This window comes from Helicoverpa zea, chromosome 13, assembly GCF_022581195.2.
Source record: "Helicoverpa zea isolate HzStark_Cry1AcR chromosome 13, ilHelZeax1.1, whole genome shotgun sequence".
In the NCBI taxonomy this organism is placed as follows: domain Eukaryota; kingdom Metazoa; phylum Arthropoda; class Insecta; order Lepidoptera; family Noctuidae; genus Helicoverpa; species Helicoverpa zea.
This window is the reverse complement of record NC_061464.1, coordinates 9,283,621-9,307,577: the sequence shown is the minus strand read 5'-3', so window position 1 is coordinate 9,307,577 and position 23,957 is coordinate 9,283,621. Positions and strand designations below refer to the sequence as shown.

The 23,957-nt window shown below is 35.6% G+C and overlaps 1 protein-coding gene across 1 annotated transcript in view; it reads right to left on the bottom strand.

Moving 5' to 3' along the window:
* LOC124635863 (transient receptor potential protein) overlaps positions 1–18,340 on the bottom strand; it is a 38,881-nt gene extending 20,541 nt beyond the window's left edge. Inside the window, exons 1-8 of the mRNA XM_047171811.1 lie at positions 18,243–18,340; positions 17,657–17,881; positions 10,960–11,123; positions 7,643–7,787; positions 2,785–2,880; positions 1,404–1,546; positions 619–820; positions 17–190 (exon numbers count right to left, since the gene is read on the bottom strand). Coding sequence (XP_047027767.1) covers positions 17–190; positions 619–820; positions 1,404–1,546; positions 2,785–2,880; positions 7,643–7,787; positions 10,960–11,123; positions 17,657–17,713 — 981 coding nt within the window. The 5' untranslated portion in view covers positions 17,714–17,881; positions 18,243–18,340. The remainder of the gene's footprint in view (positions 1–16; positions 191–618; positions 821–1,403; positions 1,547–2,784; positions 2,881–7,642; positions 7,788–10,959; positions 11,124–17,656; positions 17,882–18,242) is intronic.
* Between the last annotated feature and the right edge of the window lie 5,617 nt (positions 18,341–23,957).

The window sequence follows — 23,957 nt, the reverse complement described above, 5'->3', positions numbered from 1 at the left end:
TCTAAATATAACTTACCATCTTCTGCTTATACTTGATAGCCAGCTTCAACCTGCCAAGAGTCTGTCGCTCCCCCGGCTCCCAGCAGTCCACATCCCAGGGATTATAGTTCAGCATGATCTCCAACTCCTTGGAGGTCCTCGTGTGGTCTAGCAAGGAGGTTGCAAACTCTTGACATTGTTGACGTAATGCCTGAGGGAGAAAATGGTGAGTGAATATTTATTTTGCTATTCACCAAAAATAGAATAGAATGTTTCCTTTGTTTTCATCATGAGTTAGAGTTTGAATGGATTAAAAAGGGGGATTTTCAATTTGGATGTGTGGTTTTTTTACGATCAATGTCTTACTGCTTGGTTGAGAGAAAAAAAGACAGCCAGGTATAATTCTTTGACTTTTCTGGGAGTATTTGAATCTAGAAGGTTAGAAAGTGGAAAAATCCCAATCCTGAGAAAAGTTCTAGGCTATAAATTAACATGTTTTTGCTGATATTAATTTCTAAATATTTTTTTTTACATCTTTTCACACTATTACAATATAATTTTCTTTACCTTACCTCTATTTAATTATTGCCAATTTTTCTATACATTTCTAAAAGCCTAATCTTTGTATCAGTTACTCACCTTATACTCAACCCTAAACTCAGTCTCCATTCTGCTCAACCGGCCCAACTCCCAGGACAGCTGGAAGGCAGTCAGCAGAGGGTCAGCAGAAGACAGGGCGATGAGGGACGGGGATGAAAGGGCTCGGTAGGCGTTGATCCTCGCCTGGGAGTGACGCAGAGAGTCTTCTTGAGAGGATTTCACGCACTCGTCACAACCGCATCTGTAGACAATGGGAGTTAATTTAAGATAGTAAGTAGTTTACTTCAAGTTATGTAGGTTTGTGTACTTTAGATATGTTATTTGGTTTCAGACGGCAAGTATGATTTACGTATTGTGTTTGCTTTTATGTTTACACTTCGACGAATGTCTACGGAATCTTGAAGTTCAAAATTCCGATGTACTGTATCCGTAAAGTACATAAGATCGATGTACGTGACTTCGAATGTACGCAACAACGAAGCGACGTCATATGTAAATATTTATGTCAACGCAACGTTAATAAGTGGTTCTAATTAGTGTTTTTTTAACAATTAAAAAAAACGTTATTTTTATACTCCCATATCAAAAAAAGATACTGGTTTTACCTCCTTTCTGTGTTATCAAAGTGATGGAGTAACTTTGATAACAGAAGAAAGACACAGATTATACCACTGTTTTTTATTAATTAGGTAGGTACACATTATTGTCTTGTAATATTTTTAATATAAGCTCATCTATTTTTACATCATCAAATATCAAAAATATTATCTAAGTACTTCAAAAAGGTACAAAATAAATAAATGCAGTCGAAGTACTCTACCTACTTGACGTCGTGTGGCACCGGCAGGGTGGCGCCTCTATCCAGCAGGATCTTGAGGATCTCGTAGTGGTTCCTGTGAGCAGCCAGGATCAGCGGCGTGATGTCAGGGGTGAAGGTCGCTGATGACGGGTCTACTGACTCCCAACTCTGGTGGGGAGGTGGAGAGAATATGTTAATGAAAAGGGTAGCTTAACGGTTATAAGTAGGTATACTTACGTATAGCGTGTGTGTTCATTAATTTTAGATATCATTTTGATTTGGGTTAACGTTTGGGCCCCCCGTCAAAACATAATGAATGAAGCGTAGGATAATAAGCAGGTATCTTGTCTAGCTGCGGGTTGTTCGAAAGAGATACCGCGGCCCTGGTACATAAAAGGCCTATGACGGAACACGACGGTTTTTAGTCAGTAAGAGTCTGACACTCCCTCTCCGCTGCTAACCCACAGCGGGAGGGGTCATTTGATGATTTTTGACGTCGGTAAAAGAAAAGGTATCTTGTCTAGAAGCGCTTCGTCTTATTTTCTAACCTTACTAATGTAATTTGGATTGTTACATATAAACGAAATTTCCTCAATAGTTTACCAGTAAAAAATACTCAGGAAACCATGTCTCAAAGACCAACAAAATGTTTATATTTTCTTAAATTAACTTTTATAAATAAATATACCTTTACGATAAAAGCTCAGGAATTAATGACTACATACTTAAACTACTTTGGCTGATTTTGGTATAGTTTCACAACCACAGTTGAGGATAACTTATATGATTTATTGATGTTGAATACATAATACATAGCGGTCAATGACCTCTCTGTAGGTATATAATTAATTGTATCATCTGTACAAGATGCCTTTATTTCTGCAAGTGGATACGATCGGGTGACCACCACTAATATTTATTGTAACATCATCAATATTATGGGAGAATATGTAGCTATAGAAAACACCACTTAGTAAAACTAATGGTTTAAGTGATATCTAAATGTTATGGATAACCTATATATCAGTGTAGATCAAATCATACATTTGGATGGATGACCACGATGTATAAGGTTAGAAGGTCCGATCTTCAAACCTGATATACCCTGATAAGTAAATATAGTCTCCCAAAGATTACTGCTTTCGTATGTTAGTCTGTTCATGATAACAAAGTCAAGACTAAGGAGCTACGCAATGCCGTTAAACCCAAGACATATTTTCTTCTTATACATATTTTTCAGACATATAATACAATCATGACATAGAAAACAAGGGTGTAAAACTGACCAGGTAAAAAAGGGCTATAACGCTTGCAGTGGATCTTCCAAATCATTCATAAATTATTTTGTAGCAGGCATTAAAGGAAAAGCCTAGGCAGATAAAGAGATGAGGAGAAAAGCTACTTACATAAGGTTCTCCAGGCACGTGGTTGTCTTCTTCCCATTGCAGCAGCAGTTCTACAGCTTCCACATACTCTTCCTTGATGGCGTGGAGAAGAGCATCCTGGGAACAATTGGTGATCACTATTACATGTAAAAACAATTGTGTATGATCAATATTTGAACAAAAGTATTAAGTTTTTAATTTTCTTCTTCTTCTTCGTCCTGCCCTGTTCCCAGTTTTATTTGGGGTCAGCGCAATATGCCAATATATTAAAAATTTTTTTTTTTTTATTTATTACTTTATTTCAGGCAACTAGGGCCCGTAGAAATACAAATACATATACTTATATAACATTCAAGAACTATCACTACTACCATTCTAATATCATTTAAAAACGGTTTCGATCATTAAAGATGGCAAGATCTTTTACCAGTGGTTTTCCCCCGCGTCCCGTGGGTAATTCTTTCTGCACACGGATAAAAGGTAGCCTATGTCGTTACTCAGGCTCTAGTAGCGAAGGATATACAGACAATATTACTATGATTGGATTCCTAATACATATTATGATTAAGCCATACGCATTACGAGTAAAGGATTTTATTGATTAATTAAAATATAAGGGCTCCTTTTTCTTATTTTCGAATTACCTGAGTTCCTTTGTAGCGTTAATTGTTTTCAGTGAGCCGAAACTGTCGCATTTAAAAGACAAAGTGCGTTTAAAAGTTCTACAGCACTAATTATGAGTTTTGTGTTAATTAAGAGGTAACATTTTAAAGTGTTATTGAGCTTAATTTATATTTTAATAAAAACTTTACTTTCAGGCTAATCTTGTGTCGAATAGTTTTCACAGTTAGGTACATTAATTTTTATAAGCAGTTCAATATAATGTTTCATTGGTACATGACATACCTACCTAAAAAAAATTCGTAAGCTGTGCTTTTCATTATTTCTTTAATAAAAAAAAAAACTTTTTTTTGCCCAATACATTTAGGAAAAAAAACATTTTTTCTGAATCTATTTAGGTTGTAAGTCACACGAGTGATTTAATTTCACATTTTTATATTAGAAAGGATTCTAATTATTGAACTACATAAAAGTAAGATCCTCTAACAAAGCAATATTTTAAAAAGATAAAGTTTCAAGGACTAACATAATTTTTATTTTCAAATGGCGTGTGTACCTTTCTAATTACCCTATCAGGTAAAATACCTCTAATTCTATGTAATTGGGTTTATAAACAATGGAACCTTGTAACGTATTATTTTAATTCAACAATACGAGAGCAAAATGAGATTTTATAATTAAGTATGATTATTCTTCATTTAGTTTTGAGGCTTCACAGGCTGGAGACTAAAATGTCGTCCAACTTTAATGTGTTTAGTCGGCCTGATCTTTGGTACCTATGTGCGCACTACTGATCAAACATCGCCTTGCTGACTAAGATTCGAAGAAAAATATCGGCTGATGACAGCCTGTAGCCCCGTTCTCTTACGGATTTGCAGAGAACATTATAAATATTTTATGCATATTATGTTACTGATAATTTCGTAAGAAAAGTCCATACCTACATACATTTTCTGAAGCTACAGCATATCGACCGGCTATCGGCTGACAATTTAGACTAGCACATAGTTTATTTGGGCTCATAAATCAGTTTGGAGATGGATGGGACACACGTTACAAAGATCAGGTATTTATATAGTCAATATCAAACCGACAGAAAACTTTGATTAGAATTAAGGTTTTCTTAAACATCGGGTCGGTCGACTGCATTTAGTCTGTAGTGTGGGTACTATTACTCTGGGGGCTCTTATAGCTACATTTTCTATATTAATATATCAAATTAACATATTTACATACGATAACGTTTCACAAATTCATATGATTTTTTACGTGATGTCCGTTTTAGTGTGATCTGGCATGATTTAGGTTCAGCAATAACGTGAAACTGTTTCTCATCTCGTAAACCTGTCCGAAACGAGATTGATATTACTTTTGACCTATGTGCGGTTTTCTACGTTTTTATTTAAGAATTAAATATTTTATCGTCATACAACAAATACTTTTAAATGTCTGTTGAACACTTCTTCAAAAAAAAAATTCAAATAATGACGTTGATTTTAAGGTCCGTTTTGCAGCCACACCGTTTTTTAGACAAGTGTTCAACAGATGTTTAAGTTTTTGTAGTAAGGCTGTTAATGTTTTAAATTATGGCTCTTTATTAATATTAATATTAAGACTGACTGAATTTAAATGAAAGGTTCGTAGAATTGATATTATACATATATAAGTTAGGTAATTGTTATGGTATTTTTGTTAACGTGAAATGTAATGTTAGTCAAAATAATCAACTTTTCCATTTATCATTTTATTTCTTAGTAAACGCCCCAAAAAAAAAACAATATCTGGGGGTATTTTTTCTAGCCAAGAAGCGATTTCTTTACTTAAATATACTAGTTTGTATTGCCACAACAAAATATTAACATTCCCGTAGTCAGAAATATAATTAGGTGCGGTCGACCCGTGGCTGGGTTAACTCAGTTACCTCAGCGTACTAGTAAAACTATTCTCTTGTAGAAAATGACGGTTCTATAAAGTATTACCTAAAAAACAAAGTTATTAGAATGGGTACTCTAAAAATAGGTGTAAATACTAATTATACATATACTTATCAGCTTATAATAACAATACTTATTTGTAATAGCAACTTATGGAATAACGTAGCTTTTCAGCAGATCCTATCACGGATTTTATGTAGATGATGCGAGACGGGGACAACAAAAAGCATTCGTAATTTTTTTGAGTAACGGAACCCTAAAAAATGCGTCATGTCAAAAAAAATACCTATACATACAAAAATCAACATACCTTATCATATTTCGCATTAACACCGGATTATTTTTAAGACGGAAGCGAAACCACGGGAATTAGGTAGTTAGGTTTTACCATAGACATAATATTAGTAAACAGGACTGCGCATATAAACCCAAAAAACGAGCCGAGTGAAACAGTTAGTACGGAGGCTGTCTGTCCCTTTCTAATAGGGTGACTATGAGATTAAGCTATGTGAGACAAATCCGAATTTGCTAAGATTATTAAACACAGATTAGTATTGAAGTTTTAACTTACGCAGTTTGTGACCTTAAGATACTAATAAAGGCTTTTAATAATTAGCGGAAATTAGCAGTATAAAAGCAGGAAGATTCGAAGTGAAGACTGTTTTTTTTGTATTTCTGCTGAGCCATTTATGTCGCCTTTCTTCATTTTTTGGGAAGCTATAACAATAGTACAACAGTTTTAAAATCCATCACCCATATTTTGACTCGTTACAAGAATTCATGGGCACCCTAGTTGTTTGGTTTACGAAAATGTTATTATTAGCTAACCTGTGGAACGATATATTGCAACCACCATAGGATTCACTTTTGCAAGTAGAAACGCAACACTTTTTCACCATTTTAATAGTTTAAATTGATTTAATACAAAAAAATATAAACAAAATTTTAAATGCTGATTACGCGCCAAGAATGTTCAGGGTTACCACTAGAAAATAAAAAAAAGCAAAATAAAAATTTATGTTGTTTATGTTTTAATAATAAATACGAATAAATTAATGCGATTGTTATTAATTTGTTGACTTACAATTGTTAAAATAAGATAAAAATATAAGTGATTCAATTGTTTTTGGGAAGACAAAACTTTTGATCACAACATTTTTTTATGCTGGCAAGGTGTTAGAAAGAGACAAACAGCCTCCGTTCGAACTATCCCTCTCGGCTCGGATTTGCCTCTGTGTATTATGCAACCAATTTAGTACCTTATTGCGTTAGAATAGAGTTCATTTTCGTAAATATATATTTTGAGCGTGAGCAATCTTGTTTAGTAATATTATATCTATGGGTTTTACTAACCACATAGACTAAATATCTATATTTGCGTGATCAGACATTAGGCATACCCCGAAAAGTCATAAAAAAGTTATTAATGAGAAATATATTACCTCATTTGTATTTAGAGCGAATTCAGAAAAAGTTATCGATTTTTCAGCTTCAGCGAATCTTAAAATATACAAATAAAATCCGCCATCATAGTTTTATATTCACAATGTTTTATAAGCAGACTTCTATAAAATCTCAATAAAATAATGTTTTCGTTAAGCCATCAATGGGTTTTATTTTTTACTACCCATAATCGTAAAACACACTGTAAGTCCTTGGCCCCTTTATTTTAATGTCATCTTACATTTAAAAAGCTTTAGACAAAGTGTTATTATTATTATAACAATTTTGACAGTCAGACATCAGCCATTTTGTTAAAAATAAACAGTAGTTCAATCGGGACAAAAGAAATTTCGCGCCATAACATCTGTCAATGTCACGTCAAAAACGACGAAAACAGTGGCCTTTTTGGTGTTGTTGCTTCTTCTAATTTCAAATAGTTCGATGTTTAAATCAAAACTTATAACCTCTATGCCCTCCATTAGCCTTTTCGGTAAACTTGGCCATTATTTCCATTTGCAAAGTCTTAGTAAAGTAGTCCGTTATGAAAATATACGATCGATGTGACCATGCAAACTATTGGCAGAATGATTTCCCAGGGGAAGTGGGGATATTATTTTGCCGTAAATTTTTTGCATAGATTTTTTTCGAAACAATACTTTCTTAGGCCTTTTTATTTTGTATAGAGTTGTACAACTTGTATAAGGTAAAGTAGATAATAACTTAATTGGGTATAGGTAGGACCTACATTAGAGGAATAAACACAGGCTAACTTTTATTCGCATTCCGCGTGCTGTGTAAGAAGGTATCTAGCATAATTGACAATGTCATTGTTAAACTAAATTGAACAATGAAAAAAATATGACCTTGAATGTTCAACTGACCTTGACCTTGATACCAGACTGCAGCAGTAGTTTGATGAGCTCGATGTTCTCATTCTCTATGGCCGCTATGAGAGCCGACCGGTTGAGCGGGTCCACGCAGTTAATGTCTAAGACATCGCTCTGAGACACGTATTGTTCTATCAATCTGTGGAGAATAAAATGTTTTAAGTAAAGGACTGCTATAAAGTAATAGTAATAAACGTTGGCTGATCATCTTATCAGGCTTGTCATTATATCATCTTTTGCAATCGTTACAGCTAATCAGAAGCCAGAAAGTTGACAACCAGTCTTACCAAGGAATATCGGGTTGCCCAGGTAACAGGGTTGAGGGGTCACATAGGCTGTCCCTCCATGCACATCACTGGTACTCATTTGCATCTGGTTAGATTGGTAGCCGACCCAACATAGTTGGGGAAAGGCTTGGGAGATGATGATATATTTATCTGACAACCAGTTACCAAGGGTTGCCCAGAGAGGTCAGCATTATACCCATGTAAAACATTGTGTTGTGTGTGTGCATTTATAAAAAAAATAGATATAGGTAAGTGTAGGAAAAACCCATCTGTGATTGTATAACACCTTAAAACGTATAAAATTGCAGAAATACAAAACCTTCATTTGTCGGTTCGTAATCTTTTATAGTGAAACTGTATAAGTGCTTGGCTTTAACTGTGTAATCCTATTTATTCGCCTGGCGTCGGCCGAGCCGTCCTAAATATACTGAAGATTGATACTTTCCATTTTTGAGGTCACTGGTTTCCGCCATGTTGGTTTGATCTAAATTGTTTGTACTACTTCACGGTGGTAGGTCTGTCTAAAGATTATCCTTATTTTATTTTTGGTACAGAATATTATTGATTTGATATAGATAGAAATGAAGGTATACAGAGTGTGTCGTTCATAATCACATTAAATCCTATCACATATACTTTATGATATTCTATGGCGAATTGTAAAAAAAATAACCTAATCCATTCAGTAGTTTAACCACAGGAGTCATTTTTCGTTTTTATAATTTACAACATCATGTGTAAAGCAGAGTTAAAGTTAGGAGTTTCGAATGTTTTGCTTAGTTGACAGCTGTCAGTTTTCAAGGGAGAATTTCAGTTGTTTGTAATAACTGACTTTTATATGGTGTTCTAATTTTCGCACACTTTTATTCTAATTACTTTGTTTGAAATTTTTTTATTTTTTTTATTTTTACGTATATTTCTTTTTTATTTCTGTTAATCGACATGTATTAACCAGTATATTAACACATTTCATTTAATGTGATTATGAACGACACACCCGATATAATGATTCTTGACATAAAATAAGACACAATCATAATTCATAAAAAAATGTTTTGTTGAATATTTCAGATCCCATCTACATATTATATAAATTGGGCGGACCAAAATGCATGATCTAGTTTGTGTAATAAAAAAGAAAATACATAATGCAGCTGCGACTCAACGTTGTAACATTATGGTAAACTTGAACAGTTAAACTACTGAAACACTTAGGTATTGATAGCTTTTAAAAAGGTGCAAGTAAGTTGAGAAAGACTTCCTAAATAGGAATTACACGCTTAAAGAATTAAAACATGTAACTTTCAAACTAGGTACATCTAATTCCCGTAGGATGCTGAATTTTTCGCAGATAAAAGGGTTCTTCTGAAAGTACCTACATAAGTAAATACTGTAGTTGTAGTATTGACGACTCCGCATTTAGAGTGTAAAACTTTGGCACTTTGGGGTTAGACCACATTTTATGACATGCACATAAATGTGATGATGTTTAAATGCCGCCATGTTTCCTCTCTATTGCCACTCAGACTCGTATTAATGAACAGGGATTTAAGTTTCATAAACATTACAAAAACCATACATTTTGAAAGGTTTAAACTTGGTTTAACTTTTCTTGGTTTTTATTACTAAGGGTACCATACGTAATCCAAACTAATATTATAAATGCGAAAGTAACTCTGTCTGTCTGTCTGTCTGTCTTTCTGTCTGTCTGTCTGTCTTTTCTTCACGCCTAAACTACTGAACCGATTTGTGTGAAATTTGGTACAGACATAGTTTGAAACTTGAGAAAGGACATAGGATAGTTTTTATTACAAAAAATAAAAAAAAAAAAAAAATTATTACGGACATACAGTGCCATCTATTGGTCAAATGTCTGTTCCTATGCTCCGTAGATAGAAGGCGTTAATCGCGCAATGGTGTCATTAGACGTGTTCGGTTCATGTTATTGTTTTAATTCATCGGAATATCCATCAGAAAAATGTAAATAAACAGTAAAAAGGTGTAAAAAAATTAATATTGATATAATAAAAGTTTTACTACAAAGAAAATGCTTGAAAATGCCGATTTGGATGAAATTTGGTACAGACATAGTTTGGAACTCGAGAAAGGACATAGGATAGTTTTTATCCCAAAAATCCTGCGGGAGCGGGAACTTCTCAAAAATCCCGCGAGATCGGGAACTATGTGGGTAAAACCAAAAATCTGCCGGAAGTCACTATTCCACGCGAACGAAGTCGCGGGCAAAAGCTAGTTTGTACCATATATAAAACTTAAACTTGGTATCGTGCAAAACAGGCCAAATAATATAGTTGCTAAAATTGGTCAATATTGTTAAGATTATAGTCTACTAGGCTACATAGATTTTCTGATTAGCCATGAAGCAGTTTAAGGTCGAAAGTTTCGTGTCACAAACTTATTTAAAGACTCACGGGGGTCGTTACAGAGGCTGCAGGGAACATCAATTTGAAGGTCAGGTAATCTATACACGAGTCTGTATACTTATGTAATAGGTAATGTCATTAATTAATTAGCGTTCTGTTACTATGACGATTTTTATTAAGAGAGTCGTTTGGATTGCTTACAAAGTGATAGAGCCCTCCCTACTGCTTTATTTGTGATTGTTGTGCTATTATGCCACATATTTTATTTTTGAGGCTTAAAAAAAGAGGTTTACTATTTGGATGTTTTTTTTATAAAAGTTTTGCTAGCAACAATATATCAGGTGACGCAATACGAAATATATAACGTAATGTAAGAAAGCAAAAGAGCGCCACCCTAAATTCTAAACCAATCTTAACCCGTTATATGTCGCTAATATACGCGATACGCAATTGATTTTTTATTGTTTTATGATTATCGGCAAAAAGGCAGTTAATCCAAGTTTATTACTTTCTATTCTGAGAGCCGTTTCAAGAAAACACTAAGATTATTAGTCCCGAATAATTTCAATCAGACTATCAACATTAACTCATACTAAAATTCTACACGTGGCGTTCAATCCAGAAACTTCTACCTCTCTCTTACCTCTTAACGGTAACATAGTCTCCTCTGTCAGCATGAAGGAGGAAAGTCTTCTCTTCTTTGGTGAGCGGCCTCTCGTACACCTGCCGAAGGTCATGCTGGCTGTTCCGCAGCGCCTCTTGAGAACTGCCCAGCAGCTCCTCTCTGGAGCCTCGGTTCATACCGGTCTGGGGAAAAAGACATTATTTAGAATATTTTTGAAAAATATATTTGCCATGTAAGCAGACAATAATAGTGGGAAGACCATGTTTGGGAAAACGTAGTGAATGTTGTGCTGCGTGGTGGACCAAAGATTTGAAGAATACTGGGCAGCGGATGGATGCAGTCTGCACAAGACCGGAATTGTTGGCGCTCGTTGGAGGAGGCCTACGTTCAGCAATAGATAGCAATTGGCTGATACGATGAACTTTGCCTCTCTGCCACGGATTAAAGAGCTTTAACATTGACCCTCTCGAGCGAGTCACTTGGACTATGGTTAAGTCATTAGTCGCTTACTTTAGAGCTGCAAGGTAAATTGACGAAAGCTGTTGCTTTCATATTTTTGGTCATAAAGAAGTCTGGTCTTTGGATACTATTGTCCACTCTTTACCAAATTCAGTGTTAAGGGTTAGTGAATAAATAAACCACCGCCAAAAGTAAGTAATTGGGAATCTGCCATATCAATTTGCCGTACAATTTAATAACTAATTCGAAGCAGATCATTCACAATTCTTCTAATCTAGGATATTCAGTTTATGTATTAGTTTAACTTCTATTAGATAGCCAACAGAACATAATTCTGTTAACATTAACTAGTTTTATTGATACCAAATACTCAAATAGTGGTTAGCAAGCGTTCGGTTAAACTATTTTATGTCTTCCGCTATTTACTTTAAAATAACTAATGGGTTTATAACAGATGTTAGTTTTAAATGGCCTTTTGGAGAGCTCTTGGGTAAATAGAACGGTTATCGATCTGCGAGGTTAAGCAATGACGCGGCCTGGATTTGGATGGGCGGCCAATTGGTAGGAGATGACTTATTAATGTTTATGAAATATTCTTTACTGGTGATTTAAAACATTCAAATTTATTGCATCAGAACAATTTTTTTTTTGTTATTTATCAACAGTTGGTTCTGGTCAGATAGATAGTGGAACTCTTATGTTAAGTATTGGTACTGCCTCGTTGGTCTAGCACGAGGTCTCGGGTTCGATTCCCGAGTCGGGCCGAAATCGCTTTGTGGGTTTTAGAAGACTTTCACAAAGCAGCCCGAAGCCTGGAAGTTGGTGATTGATACACCCGTGCATCGGAGAGCACGTAAATGTCGGTCCTGCGCCTGATCTCTTTCCGGTCGTGTCGGATTGCCGTCCCATCGGGCTATGAGAGTGAAGGAATAGGGAGTGCACCTGTGTCTGCGCAAATGCTTGTGCACTATAATATGTCCTGCGCAGTTGGCTAATCTCCTTACATGAGTACAGCCGCCGTAGCCGATAATCGGCTAGGAGGACATCATCATCATCATCATCATTGGTACTGAATTGCATTCAGATCACAAGCTGACCCGATCTTTTTGTGTAAAGCTTTGGCCGATGATTAACCTAGTTACATCTTTCATACACGTCCAAAGCAATTGGGTATTTTACTAGGTCAAAAATAAAATCTACCGTAGTCTACAAGTTGTCAAATACCGTATTGCAATATTTTTGGATAGCAAAAATAGGGAAAAGAATTCTCTGACACTTGCATTTTCAGGAAACTATTATACTGGGAATTAAATACGGATGTACTTGTATCTATCGGCTTAGAACAGAAGCAAAGCCGACAAAGTGGATTACTTAGCAGGTCGGCTATTGACATTGAATAAAAAGTGCATTGTCAAGATCTACACTGACTTTGACACGTTGGGGCAAGGATTTTTTTCTGCTAGGCTCATTATCAGGCTTTTTACAGTCCCACTGTGCAGGGCAATGTCTCTTCTTATACAGAGGAGGAATGAGCGTTAATCACCAAGCGTTTGCTCTAAGCAGATAGGTGATTTCAGAGTCAAAGTCCAGATTTTCTCAAGATGTTTTCCTATAACTTTACTCAATCATTGATGCCCATGATACACTTAGAAAGTATATCATAAATTAAAAATTACTTTGGCACTTGCTCGACCTGGAATCAAAACAGCATAGTCCTACTTGAGAGGCAGGTCCTTTAAGGTACTTACAGACCTTGTCAAAAATAAGTCGGAGGCTTCTCAACTTCTTGACTAAAGTAAAACACACACAATGATACATACTTTACATCTTCTACACCTCCATGTTTGAACTCGTACATTTTTCATTTTGACAAATTCAACTCGATTTATAGCCACTTCCATCAAAACTGACGAATCTCATCAGACGCCCATAATTTTGTAGGTACTACCTCTTACGAGTAGCTATAGTTATTAAATGTTAAAAATGTATGTATTTTGATGCAACGGACCACTAAACATAACCATCACTAAAGTTCACATCAACAGAACTTATCACTTGATTAGAATAGTTAACTAACACGAAACCAGCTGGTTTGCAAGTTGAAAACTCACTAAAAGGTTGTACGTACCTGCGACCACTAAGTTCACAAAGTCAATAGGGTGACGGACAGACACAATGATATACAAATATTGTATAACACGCGTATTTTGGGAGTTTGTTGGTTGCTATGTGATTTCTATGTGGATTGGTGGATTTGATTCTTTCGAGAAGTATTCTTGTTGGTAGCAATTACTTAAATCTATAGTCCTGATAGATTATTCTTAAAACAATCGAAGCTATTAAAAATAATGTTACCTAAATCGGTTGTCATTCTTGACCCATACAAAATTTCGTCTTGGATCAGAAGTCTTGAAGTTTCAAATGATCTGGTTATTATATCGCTGAGTTCGGGGACACTCGGTATGTAGTGTGTAAATATAATTCTGAAGATTTTTTTAACTTAAGAAGAATTTTAATGTGTTTTTTTAAAGTTACTTTTTTGTAAGCTAAAAGGTAGTGGTTATATCTAGAGCGAAATAACGTCAATAGTGCGCGAACCTTAGACCGAAAATATTTCTTAAATAAACATACCTAAACGACACTCCATCCATGGCAATCCATGACAAAGGATTCCTAATCAGAAAAATATAGCCTAATTCCCAGAAAAGTACCTAAAAACAGGCGGAACCACAGGAAGCCACTAGTGTTCCCTAGATTTATGAGAACGTTAGGGTAACATAAACCAAACAGCGAGGGTCGCGCCCAATGGGCCGGTAACCTTAAAAAGTGGACATACTTAAAGAAGGTTCAATTGAGGTCAAATCTTACATCATGCTTGTAGTTCCTGAAACTATTATTGTAGGCACATTTTGTACATAATATTATAGAAAGTAAATCAGACTCGAACATACTGTTATGATCACACAGTCCCAAATCCGCATGTTAAATTGTGAATGTCCACTATCATTCGTATTGTACATCTTTGGAAGTCGTTACGGTTTGTTCAGAAGCTAGAATGTCTAACCACCAGTCTTACTGGGGTGTATCGTGTTGCCTGGGTAACTGGGATGGGTCATACATGTAGCATACTGGTGCTCAGTTGCATCTAATCATAAACTAGTTGGGATAATCTTATCAGATGCTTTATGGGCATATATAAGTTTGACGTTGGTATAAATGTTGATTGTTTGATGCAGTTATATTCGCATTATTCGCGTTATCGGTTCTTCTAACCTACAGGCATATGAGCGTAGCTGGGGAGTTTGTTGCGCCATTTCAGCAAAAACATAGGTGAAGAGTGGGCGTTTTGGGGGCAGCCTTTTCTAAATTAATGACGATCGACTGATCAAATGGAGCCGTTTGGCAGCCAAGTTTGAACAATCAATTTTTGATTTTGATTATGCAGTTATATAGTAAGGATTCCCAAATAGTATACTGTACACAAAAATCACAACTTGGTTTCCTGTAGGGTAAAAAAGCCATTAAGCCACGCCCTCAGTCTTAGAACTAACGACGATGATGCATTTCTTTTTAATTTGCCTTGCAGCACTTAATGCACACAATTTGTGTAAAAGGCTTCTAGTACTTCCATAGTGTAAACGTGTTTGTTTAGTTAATTTTGTTAGGATTCTATGACCATTTAGTTAAAGTAGTGTAAGTATTATCGCACTAGAGGTCATGGATTCAACTCAATAAGTACTGAAGCGATTTGGTTGATTTGATTTATTTTTTAAAGGACACACATTTGCTACACCAGATAGTCTAGTGCCGGAAATCAGACATAAGCTACTTACTTTTATCCATCTGCAGGAAGATCTTATCTTGGCGGGTCAAAGTGGAAGCGGGTGTACCCGCGGGAAACAGATAGTACACAAACAAGACAAAAAAAAAGACAAGACAAATATGTAGTTACGTCCCTAAAAAATATATCGATAGACATCGAAAACTAAAGCTAGATACAATTGGACCCAATAAATCCATTACTTCAGTGTAGTTTATCGAGAAAACACATCGTTTCGTGAGACTATAAATTTTTTACTCGTTTTTCGTACCCCTAGGGGTTTCATCCGAGCGTTTTCATCACGAAATGGTGACAAAACGTGTGACAAAATAATTAGTTAACTGTTCGGTTTAATTAGGTTTAGAGACCAGTATACTGCAGACAAAACAATCGGCCGACAGGTGACCAGCTTTTGTAAAAAAAACTCGATTCAAATCAAAGTTTTCAGTCGGACTAATAAAGGCTTAACACCTGAATTTTGTAATGTGCGTACTATCATCCATCTTCATACTGATTTATGAGCCCAAAAAACTATCAGCAGACTAAAAGCTCATAGTGTACGGGTACTCTTAGTCATTAGATTATTACCTATGTCATTAGGTTTTAAGTATTTAACGAAATATGGCTGAACTATTTGTTTCTCGGGATTTCGCCCGCGATAGGCGTGAACTCAGTTTGGTAGTCAAACAAAATGTAATTTGTCATAAGCTTAGGTATATTTTAAAGAGGTTTATGACTTTTTTACAAATACAAAGCCAGTTTTGGTATGTGTCATGGATCATATTTTTAACTGCTGCGGAAAGTAGTTCTTTCGGGACATGACTGAAACCGCTGAAACAGCTAGTAAGTAATAAATAAACCTCTTAATAGCTAGTGTTAACAGACAATTTTTCATTTCATTTCAATTCTCCTAATCGGTTCATATGAATCATAGATGAATCAGGAATCATCTTCATCAATTTATATGCGTAGGTATCTGCATCAATAACTAGATCAGATCAAAGTGTGTTATTTATTAAAACGATAAACCCTTATATTTATTTGTTCCTAGAATTAACAAAACAATAATATAGTTCAAGGATATGATTTCATCACTCTTACGCACATTCTACACATACAATCGTATTACCCGACTACGTCAGAAAGAGGGGTTATCGTTTTACAAAGACTCGTCGTCTCATTGGTCTAGCCTTGTCCCATCTGAGTGCCAGTGTTTTTACAATGCCGATTGCCTATCTGACCTCTTCAACCCAGTTATCGATACTACCTGCCTTTCCAGCTTCTGGTTTCCCGTAACGACTGTCAAAGATGAAAGTGACGGTCTTTAATTTAATGTGCCATCCAAAACACGGAGGAACTCGTCATGAAAAGATCGTTAACCATTCGCAGAATAGGCCAAGCGCTGCTTAACCTTATGATGGGTTGATCCGTGTTGCTGTCAGTTAGCCACTCATCCATTCTGTACTTACTCTGTTACAAAATATTAACACATACAAGTATGAAGAAACTACGTAACTCAGTCCACTACGGAACGAAATTTATTGCTCACTGAATCCCACTGTTTGTTTGTCTGTCTTATTTAAATTAGCCTGGTCGGAAACAGAATTACGAAATTCCACATATTTTCCATGTTCCTTGAACATTGAATTAAAGTATTTATGATAGAAAGAGTTATGGGATAGAATAAGCTCATGCTCAAATGATTTTATTTCAAATAGGCCTTTGCAGGCTCTTATGAAATGTCACACTAGTAGCACGGTTCCAAAAAGTTGGTCTTATGAAGAAGTGCCGATAGGAAACTCCATGTCGATCTAACATAAGGTTAAGCATCGCTTGGCACGGTCGGTGAGTAGATGGGTAATCTTGTAATGACGAGTTTCTCTGTGTTTCAAAGGGCACATTAATTTGGTGGGTCCCGGCTGTAATTTGAACATCTTTGGCGGTCGTTGCGGATAGTCAGAAGTTCAGAAGCCAGAAAGTCTGACAACCTTACCAAGGGTTGTCGGGTTGCCTGGGTAGCTGGGTTGAGGAGATCATATAGGAAGTCTATTTATGTAGTATAAACAAATTACTTTATAAATTATAAGTGAATTTTGAGGATAGATATATTGGGTAATTGGTATATTTTAAGGCAAAGCAATAAACACGCAAAGTTAATCTAAGTTTAAGCCGATGTTAATGTAAGGTTATTGCTTTCTTATTCCTTGGTGTAACATTAATCTGTGTATAAATTAATAAGAGGGTTACCGTCAGTTGCACAAAGTTCCATTAAAGTTAAAGCTTCATTAAATCGATTGCTGACACTTTTTATCTTGTTGACAAAGAAAGAGTCAGCAATAGATTTAAAGAAGTTTTAACTTTAATGGACCTTTGTGCAACTGACGGTTTGAGTCAATTTTATTTATATTTTAAGCTCTTCCAAGTTCTCAAACTTACCACATTGGTAATATTAAACCTAACACGAACTTTGCTGTCTTTTTTGCGCCTTTTCATTTTGCTAATCGTTCATTCACTTTTATTTAACACTTAACCCATTATTTTACTCACTCATTCGTTCTTTATCAAGTTAGCACTTTTGAATGTCATAAAGAAAACCATTTTCCGAGGCCCTTGTACATTTTTCCAAAAATAAATGTCGTTAATTATTTCTATTTATAAAATCTGTTTTTAAAAATAATTAGAATTGTTACAAAAATAATTATTTTTAATATTAAAATCTATTTTTAATCGCAGACAAATAAAGTATCTCATTTGATTAAATTCCGTTCCGTTGAAAAGCAATTACAAAAATGTTCTTTGTTGAAACCGAACCTATTACAGTAAGTGGCTTTTATCCGATATTGAGAAAAACACCGTAATTAATTTATTTTGCAAATTACTTTATCGTGAAAAATCAAAATGGAAAAATCTATTTTCGATACCCAAAAAACTCAATCAATTCAAATATTTTTGGAAACACGAGCGAACAACACAATTTGGAAACTCGGAACTCGTTACAATCGATTACAAATCACTCGCTCACTCAATCACATCACTAATTATCGATATGTTTATAGGTGCTAGTGTTGTACTTTTTCCGCTTTCGAGCGCTGCAAAGCGCTTCACGGATTCTTCCATACTAAAGAGTATAGTTCAGTTGCGTTCTGAAGTCTATTTTTAGATAAAACTGGATTTGTGAATTAATGTTTGTTAGTTTTCAGGCATAAATGCTGTAATTTCAGCTATCGTGATTTGTTACAAATGTTTTGTATTCTTGAGAAGATGCAGATGCGATGGTTGTGTGGTAAAAAAAGTATTTTTACAGTATATAAAACCCATCTTAATTTTTTTCTTATTTCACAAGGACCATAAAAAAGTAATTTTTGTACCGTTTGCTTTGGCTTTTATGTTATCAGGTACTTCCTTTAAAAAGCTTTTTCCTTCCTTAAAAAAAATGCCAGCAACCCCAAGGTAGAACTTAAAAAAATAAGGGGTTATACCACCCTTTAACATTGGCGCCAAAATTAAGAAATCAACCCAACTCCTACTAACTCCATATACATCATATCACCAAGCAAAGTGGATGTCTAAATCTATAAATTTCCCGTCACGAGCCAAGACCGGGGCCATCCGTTTTTCAATTATAAACAAACAAATCTACACACCCAAATGTCTGGATCAAAGACTCGAAAAAAACTATCGACATCCAAGATATATACAGACTAGAAGCACAGACTAAAGATTACGTTCTCCTAGCCGATTATCGGCTACGGCGGCGGTTCTCATGTAAGGAGATCAGCCAACTGCGCAGGACATATTATAGTGCACGAGCATTTGCGCAGACACAAGTGCACTCACTATTCCTTCACTCTCATAGCCCGTGGGACGGCAATCCTACGTGCTCTCCGAAGCACGGGTGAATCAATCACCAACTTCCAAACTACGGGCTGCTTTGTGAAAGTTTAAGAAAACCCACAAAGTGATTTCGGCCCAACCCGGGAATCGAACCCGAGACCTCGAGCACAGCATCCGCGCTTGCTACCACTAGACCAACGAGGCAGTTACTGTATGTACAAGAGAATATATTTAAATATGCTAGAAGTGACTCCTCGAATTACGAGCGTACTTGAATTAGTTCCGAGTTCGTTAAGTGTTGGAACAAGTAGATTAGTCATGCGCACTTTGGACTGCTGCCAGTTTCGGATTGGATGTGCATATCGCTTTGTTAGACTCTTGCTTGCCAATCTACATATATCAGGGTATCAAATTATCGTTTGTAAATGTAAAGCACCTGGATAAACCAATTTAACCATTTTAAATGAAGTAAGATGAACATTTACTTATGAAGGTATAATTAGCAGGTTAGCTGAAGTATAATGTGATTTAATTAAAATCAAATAGTAAGTAGCGGAAAAACGAACTGGTTTAAATAATAAAAAAACTTTGTCCAAGAAAAAAACTCGTTCACAAAACACTGGAAAATTTAGATTGACATCTCTGCAGGTCTGGTGACTGGTTTATATGGCCACTGACAATAATCTAATCTGTCGTGAAATACCTTAAAACCAGTTAAGAAAAAGAAAATAAGAGCTAAGTACTTATCTAACATTTACCGATATGTCACAATTCCTCTTTTTTGGGAAGTTGGTTAAAAAACTCGATAAAAATTTACGACGTTCCAGTATTTCTTTATATCTTTGTAACTAATCTTAGGTGAAGCATCTGGCTATCAGTTAGAATGCAAGTCTTTGTAGTTCTTTTGTCTTATAACGTCTCTACTATTACGTAATCCAAATTGTATATTTAATCTTCTTTCTATAGTATAAAATTCAGGGAACAGAATTAAAAATAACCGTTTAAAATTCATGATCTTATTTCGTAAAAGGCGACTGGTTGCGATTGCTCACAGATATATGATTTGACCATTTTTATTCATAGCTGTGTGTTTGAATTGTGTTTATGACTGCTTATTAATAAATATTGTAGTTTTGATAGGTACCTAATTTACCATGGAAGACTATAGGCTACTTTTGCCGGTTGTATGGAATAGTTTCCATAGAACACGCGGGTCGGTGTCTCATTTACTTGGTACGCTCTCACTGCCAACTTGGCACTGTAAGGATTGTGGAGACAGTTAATACAATGTAGGATAGTTTTTATCTAGGTGCTTTTTTTGACCTGTATTTTTTTATTTTTGACATCCGGAAGTTTTCCAGAATTCCCGTTGATGACCAGACCGCATCCATCCATTACTCGCCATCTTCTTCAAATCGTCGTACCATACTTTAACGATTGCACAACTATCGTAGCGTCACAACTCGAACAATTTCCACGATAAGCCAGCTGTAAACGTATCAAAATCTAAATAATATCTATATTTAAACGGCATTACATTCGGTTGGTATAGTAATATCTGCGTGTGGGCAACCGCAAGTAATAAATATTCTATGATTTATCATTCCAGTGTTATCGTTTAGTTGTGCCTGAGGAACATGGAAATCAGTCAATTTTAGAATTGGCTACAATACTAGGGAATCAGTCAATTAGAGAAGTTACCGCAATATCGGTAAGGTTGTTGATCTCAAGATCATATTTATTGCTATTATTCATAATTATTGAAAGCGTAATATCTACTGCTTTTCTTGGTAGTTATTACATAAACAATAAAATGAATTCAAGTTAATCAATCCAAAGTAAATAAAAGGAGACCCCAAAAATTGGTATTACACAAGTTAGTTATTCTCTGTTTGTTGTTAAAGAAATGTTGGTACGTTATTTAATTCATATTTATTATGTTTGGAAAAGTAAGAGATATTTATTATTTGTAAAGTATCTAAGGTAAACATTAATTTGTAGTACAACCACACCTTGCCAACCCCCAATAAATGTATGATAAATGAGATAATGATAGTGATATATGATGATGATTAGTACTTAACTAAAATGTCCTAATTCAAACTTCTACCGTAACAGAATTTAGTAAACGTTATAGGTGTAGATCAGCGTTGGGCGGTATTCCAAACTATTTGTTATTTATACGGAGTGCTCTTAAGTGCTCGGGATTACATTTAAATTATAACCGTTTGTTTCAGGTGTGAAGAAATGACCTGACCAATACTCATATAAGATAGAATAGAAGCTCCGTCTAGAGGTAGGAAGCGTGACTGCTATCATAGGATCCTGGATTCGATTCTTGCGTCGGGCTGAAATTTAAATTCAGACACAGTAAGATAAACATCAAAACGTTTGCTTCAATACTCTTACATTAATGAACCTTTTTTCATCAAAGAGACCATTAAACAAAGCTATTGTCAAAATTGTTAATTATCCGCTGAATTTAAGATACTATCTTTTATCAAAAAGAACATGAACAAAAACCTTCGAAACATAACAAGTGTCAAGTATATCCTGACCCATTTACTAATTTGATTACGAAACACCATAATATGTATATCTGATTATAACATCGCAAGAGTGACTGTCATAAACACTGAATTACTAGTACAATAAACTTTTATAAGTATAAGCTATCCTTAACAATGACCAAATTATTTACATCTGCCTAGCCTTTTCCCAACTATGTTGGGGTCGGCTTCCAGTCTAACAAGATGCAGCTGAGTACCATTGCTTTACAAGGAGCGACTGCCTATCAAACCTTCTCAACCCAATTACACAGGCAACCCAGTACCCCTAGGTAAGACTGGTTGTCAGACTTACTGGCTTCTGACTACCCGTAACAACTACCTAAGAAGGTCGAATGACAACTGGGACCTACAGTTTATCGTGCCTTCTGAAACACGGAAGAACTTGTTGTGACAAGATGGTCACCCATCCGCGGTCCGACCGCGCCAAGCGTTGCTTTACCTTATGATCGATCTATCCTGCTTGATTTAGCCATGAGGTCTTTCACTCTTCGACCAAATTATTTACTGCAAAAACATTACCATTTTGAAAAACAAATGGTTCAGTATACCCTTGGGCACGTCTCTTTAACCAAATTAGACCATAAATGCATTGTATTAAGTTACATAATGCTCTGTAGGGAATAGCTAGTTTTCTATTACCTAAATGGAAGTTCCACTATAAGTCTACATTTAGGTTTGCGTGGCTAAATAATGAGAGTGGGTATTGATAGGTCTGTGAGGTTAAGCTGATGTTATCGAGGTCAGTTATGGATGGGTGACCGTTTTCGTAAATTGTCAAATGTATGTTTTTGTTGTTTTAATATGCAATCGTACCGTTTGGCTTCTGACGAAACGACTGCTAAGGATGTTAAACGACTGCTGGGACCTACAGTTTAACGTGTCCTCTGAAACACAGTCATTGCTGTCCAAGATATTCTTAGAAATAATACAAATTTCGAAAAGATGTGTTACTAGTACTTGCCTGATATGAAATCGAACCCACACACTCATACTTGAGAGGTTGATTCTTTTACCCGCTCGGCCACCACGACACTTACCCTAGGCCACTACGACAAAATAGTACTGAGCATAGAAAAAAATATGTAAATAATGTAAGAAAAAAAAAATGTAATGTAATCAGGGCGTATAAATGTCCATCGGTATTGTCGCAAAATGTTCCGCGATTCGTAACTCGTCTCCCGAAATTTTCTTTGCTCCTTATTTTATGAAATTAGCATACATTTGAGCAGAATATGAAAGGTAAAAATGTGAGGGGCTTCAAAAATATATTTGGTGTAAACGTTAACATCATTTTCTGACATTTTACTTTCATAGCGGAAAACCACAGAATTTTGGGGTTATTGAAAGTCTCAGATATCTTTCCATAGTTCATAGTGTTCTATGTATTATGCATACCTATTTTTGGGCTCAAAAGTTTCCTCAAGTTATGTAACGTAGTTAGTTTTTCCTTCGGAAGAGAGGGTGCCCTAAACAGAAAACTAGTTGACTAAGGGCCGATAATTCAATCATCATTCAACTTTTATCTGATGATATAAATAATTATGTAGATCGATAATAAATACTTCCTATACAAAAATGGCCAAAGGTCGAAATCGGTCCTAAGTTATAAGGTACATAAGCAAAACATGCTGTAGAAATCTTCAGTATCTAATATCAGACCTCCCTCTTATGATGATGTCCTCTTGGACGATTATTTATCGGCCACGGCGGCTGGTATATATAAGGAGATAAACCAACTGCACAGGATATAGGTGTGCAACATTTGCGCAGACACCGGTGCACTCACTATTCCTTCACTCTCAAAGTCCGATAGGACGGACCTCCCCGTCCTATACATATAAAGGGGCTGAACCGACAATGATGATCCCTCTTATGATGATGTCCTCTTGGACGATTATTTATCGGCCACGGCGGCTGGTATATAAGGAGATAAACCAACTGCACAGGATATAGGTGTGCAACATTTGCGCAGACACCGGTGCACTCACTATTCCTTCACTCTCAAAGCCCGATAGGACGGACCTCCCCGTCCTATACATATAAAGGGGCTGAACCGACAATGATGATAATATTGGGCCCCGTTACTGACTTGCCAACTCGTAGTCACCTACATCACTACCAAAAGGATCTCTTTTGCTTACTGTAGAAATGTGGACATTATACAACTATTATGATTAAGTACAATACGACTTTACGTAATAAGAAATCACTCGATAAAAAAACTAAAAATATTGTTCCTTGACGAGAATCATAAATTACTAAGAAAGTAATCCATTTTCGATAAATTAGTCAAGGCTACATACATTACGTTTTATACAAAACATACGGCTTTG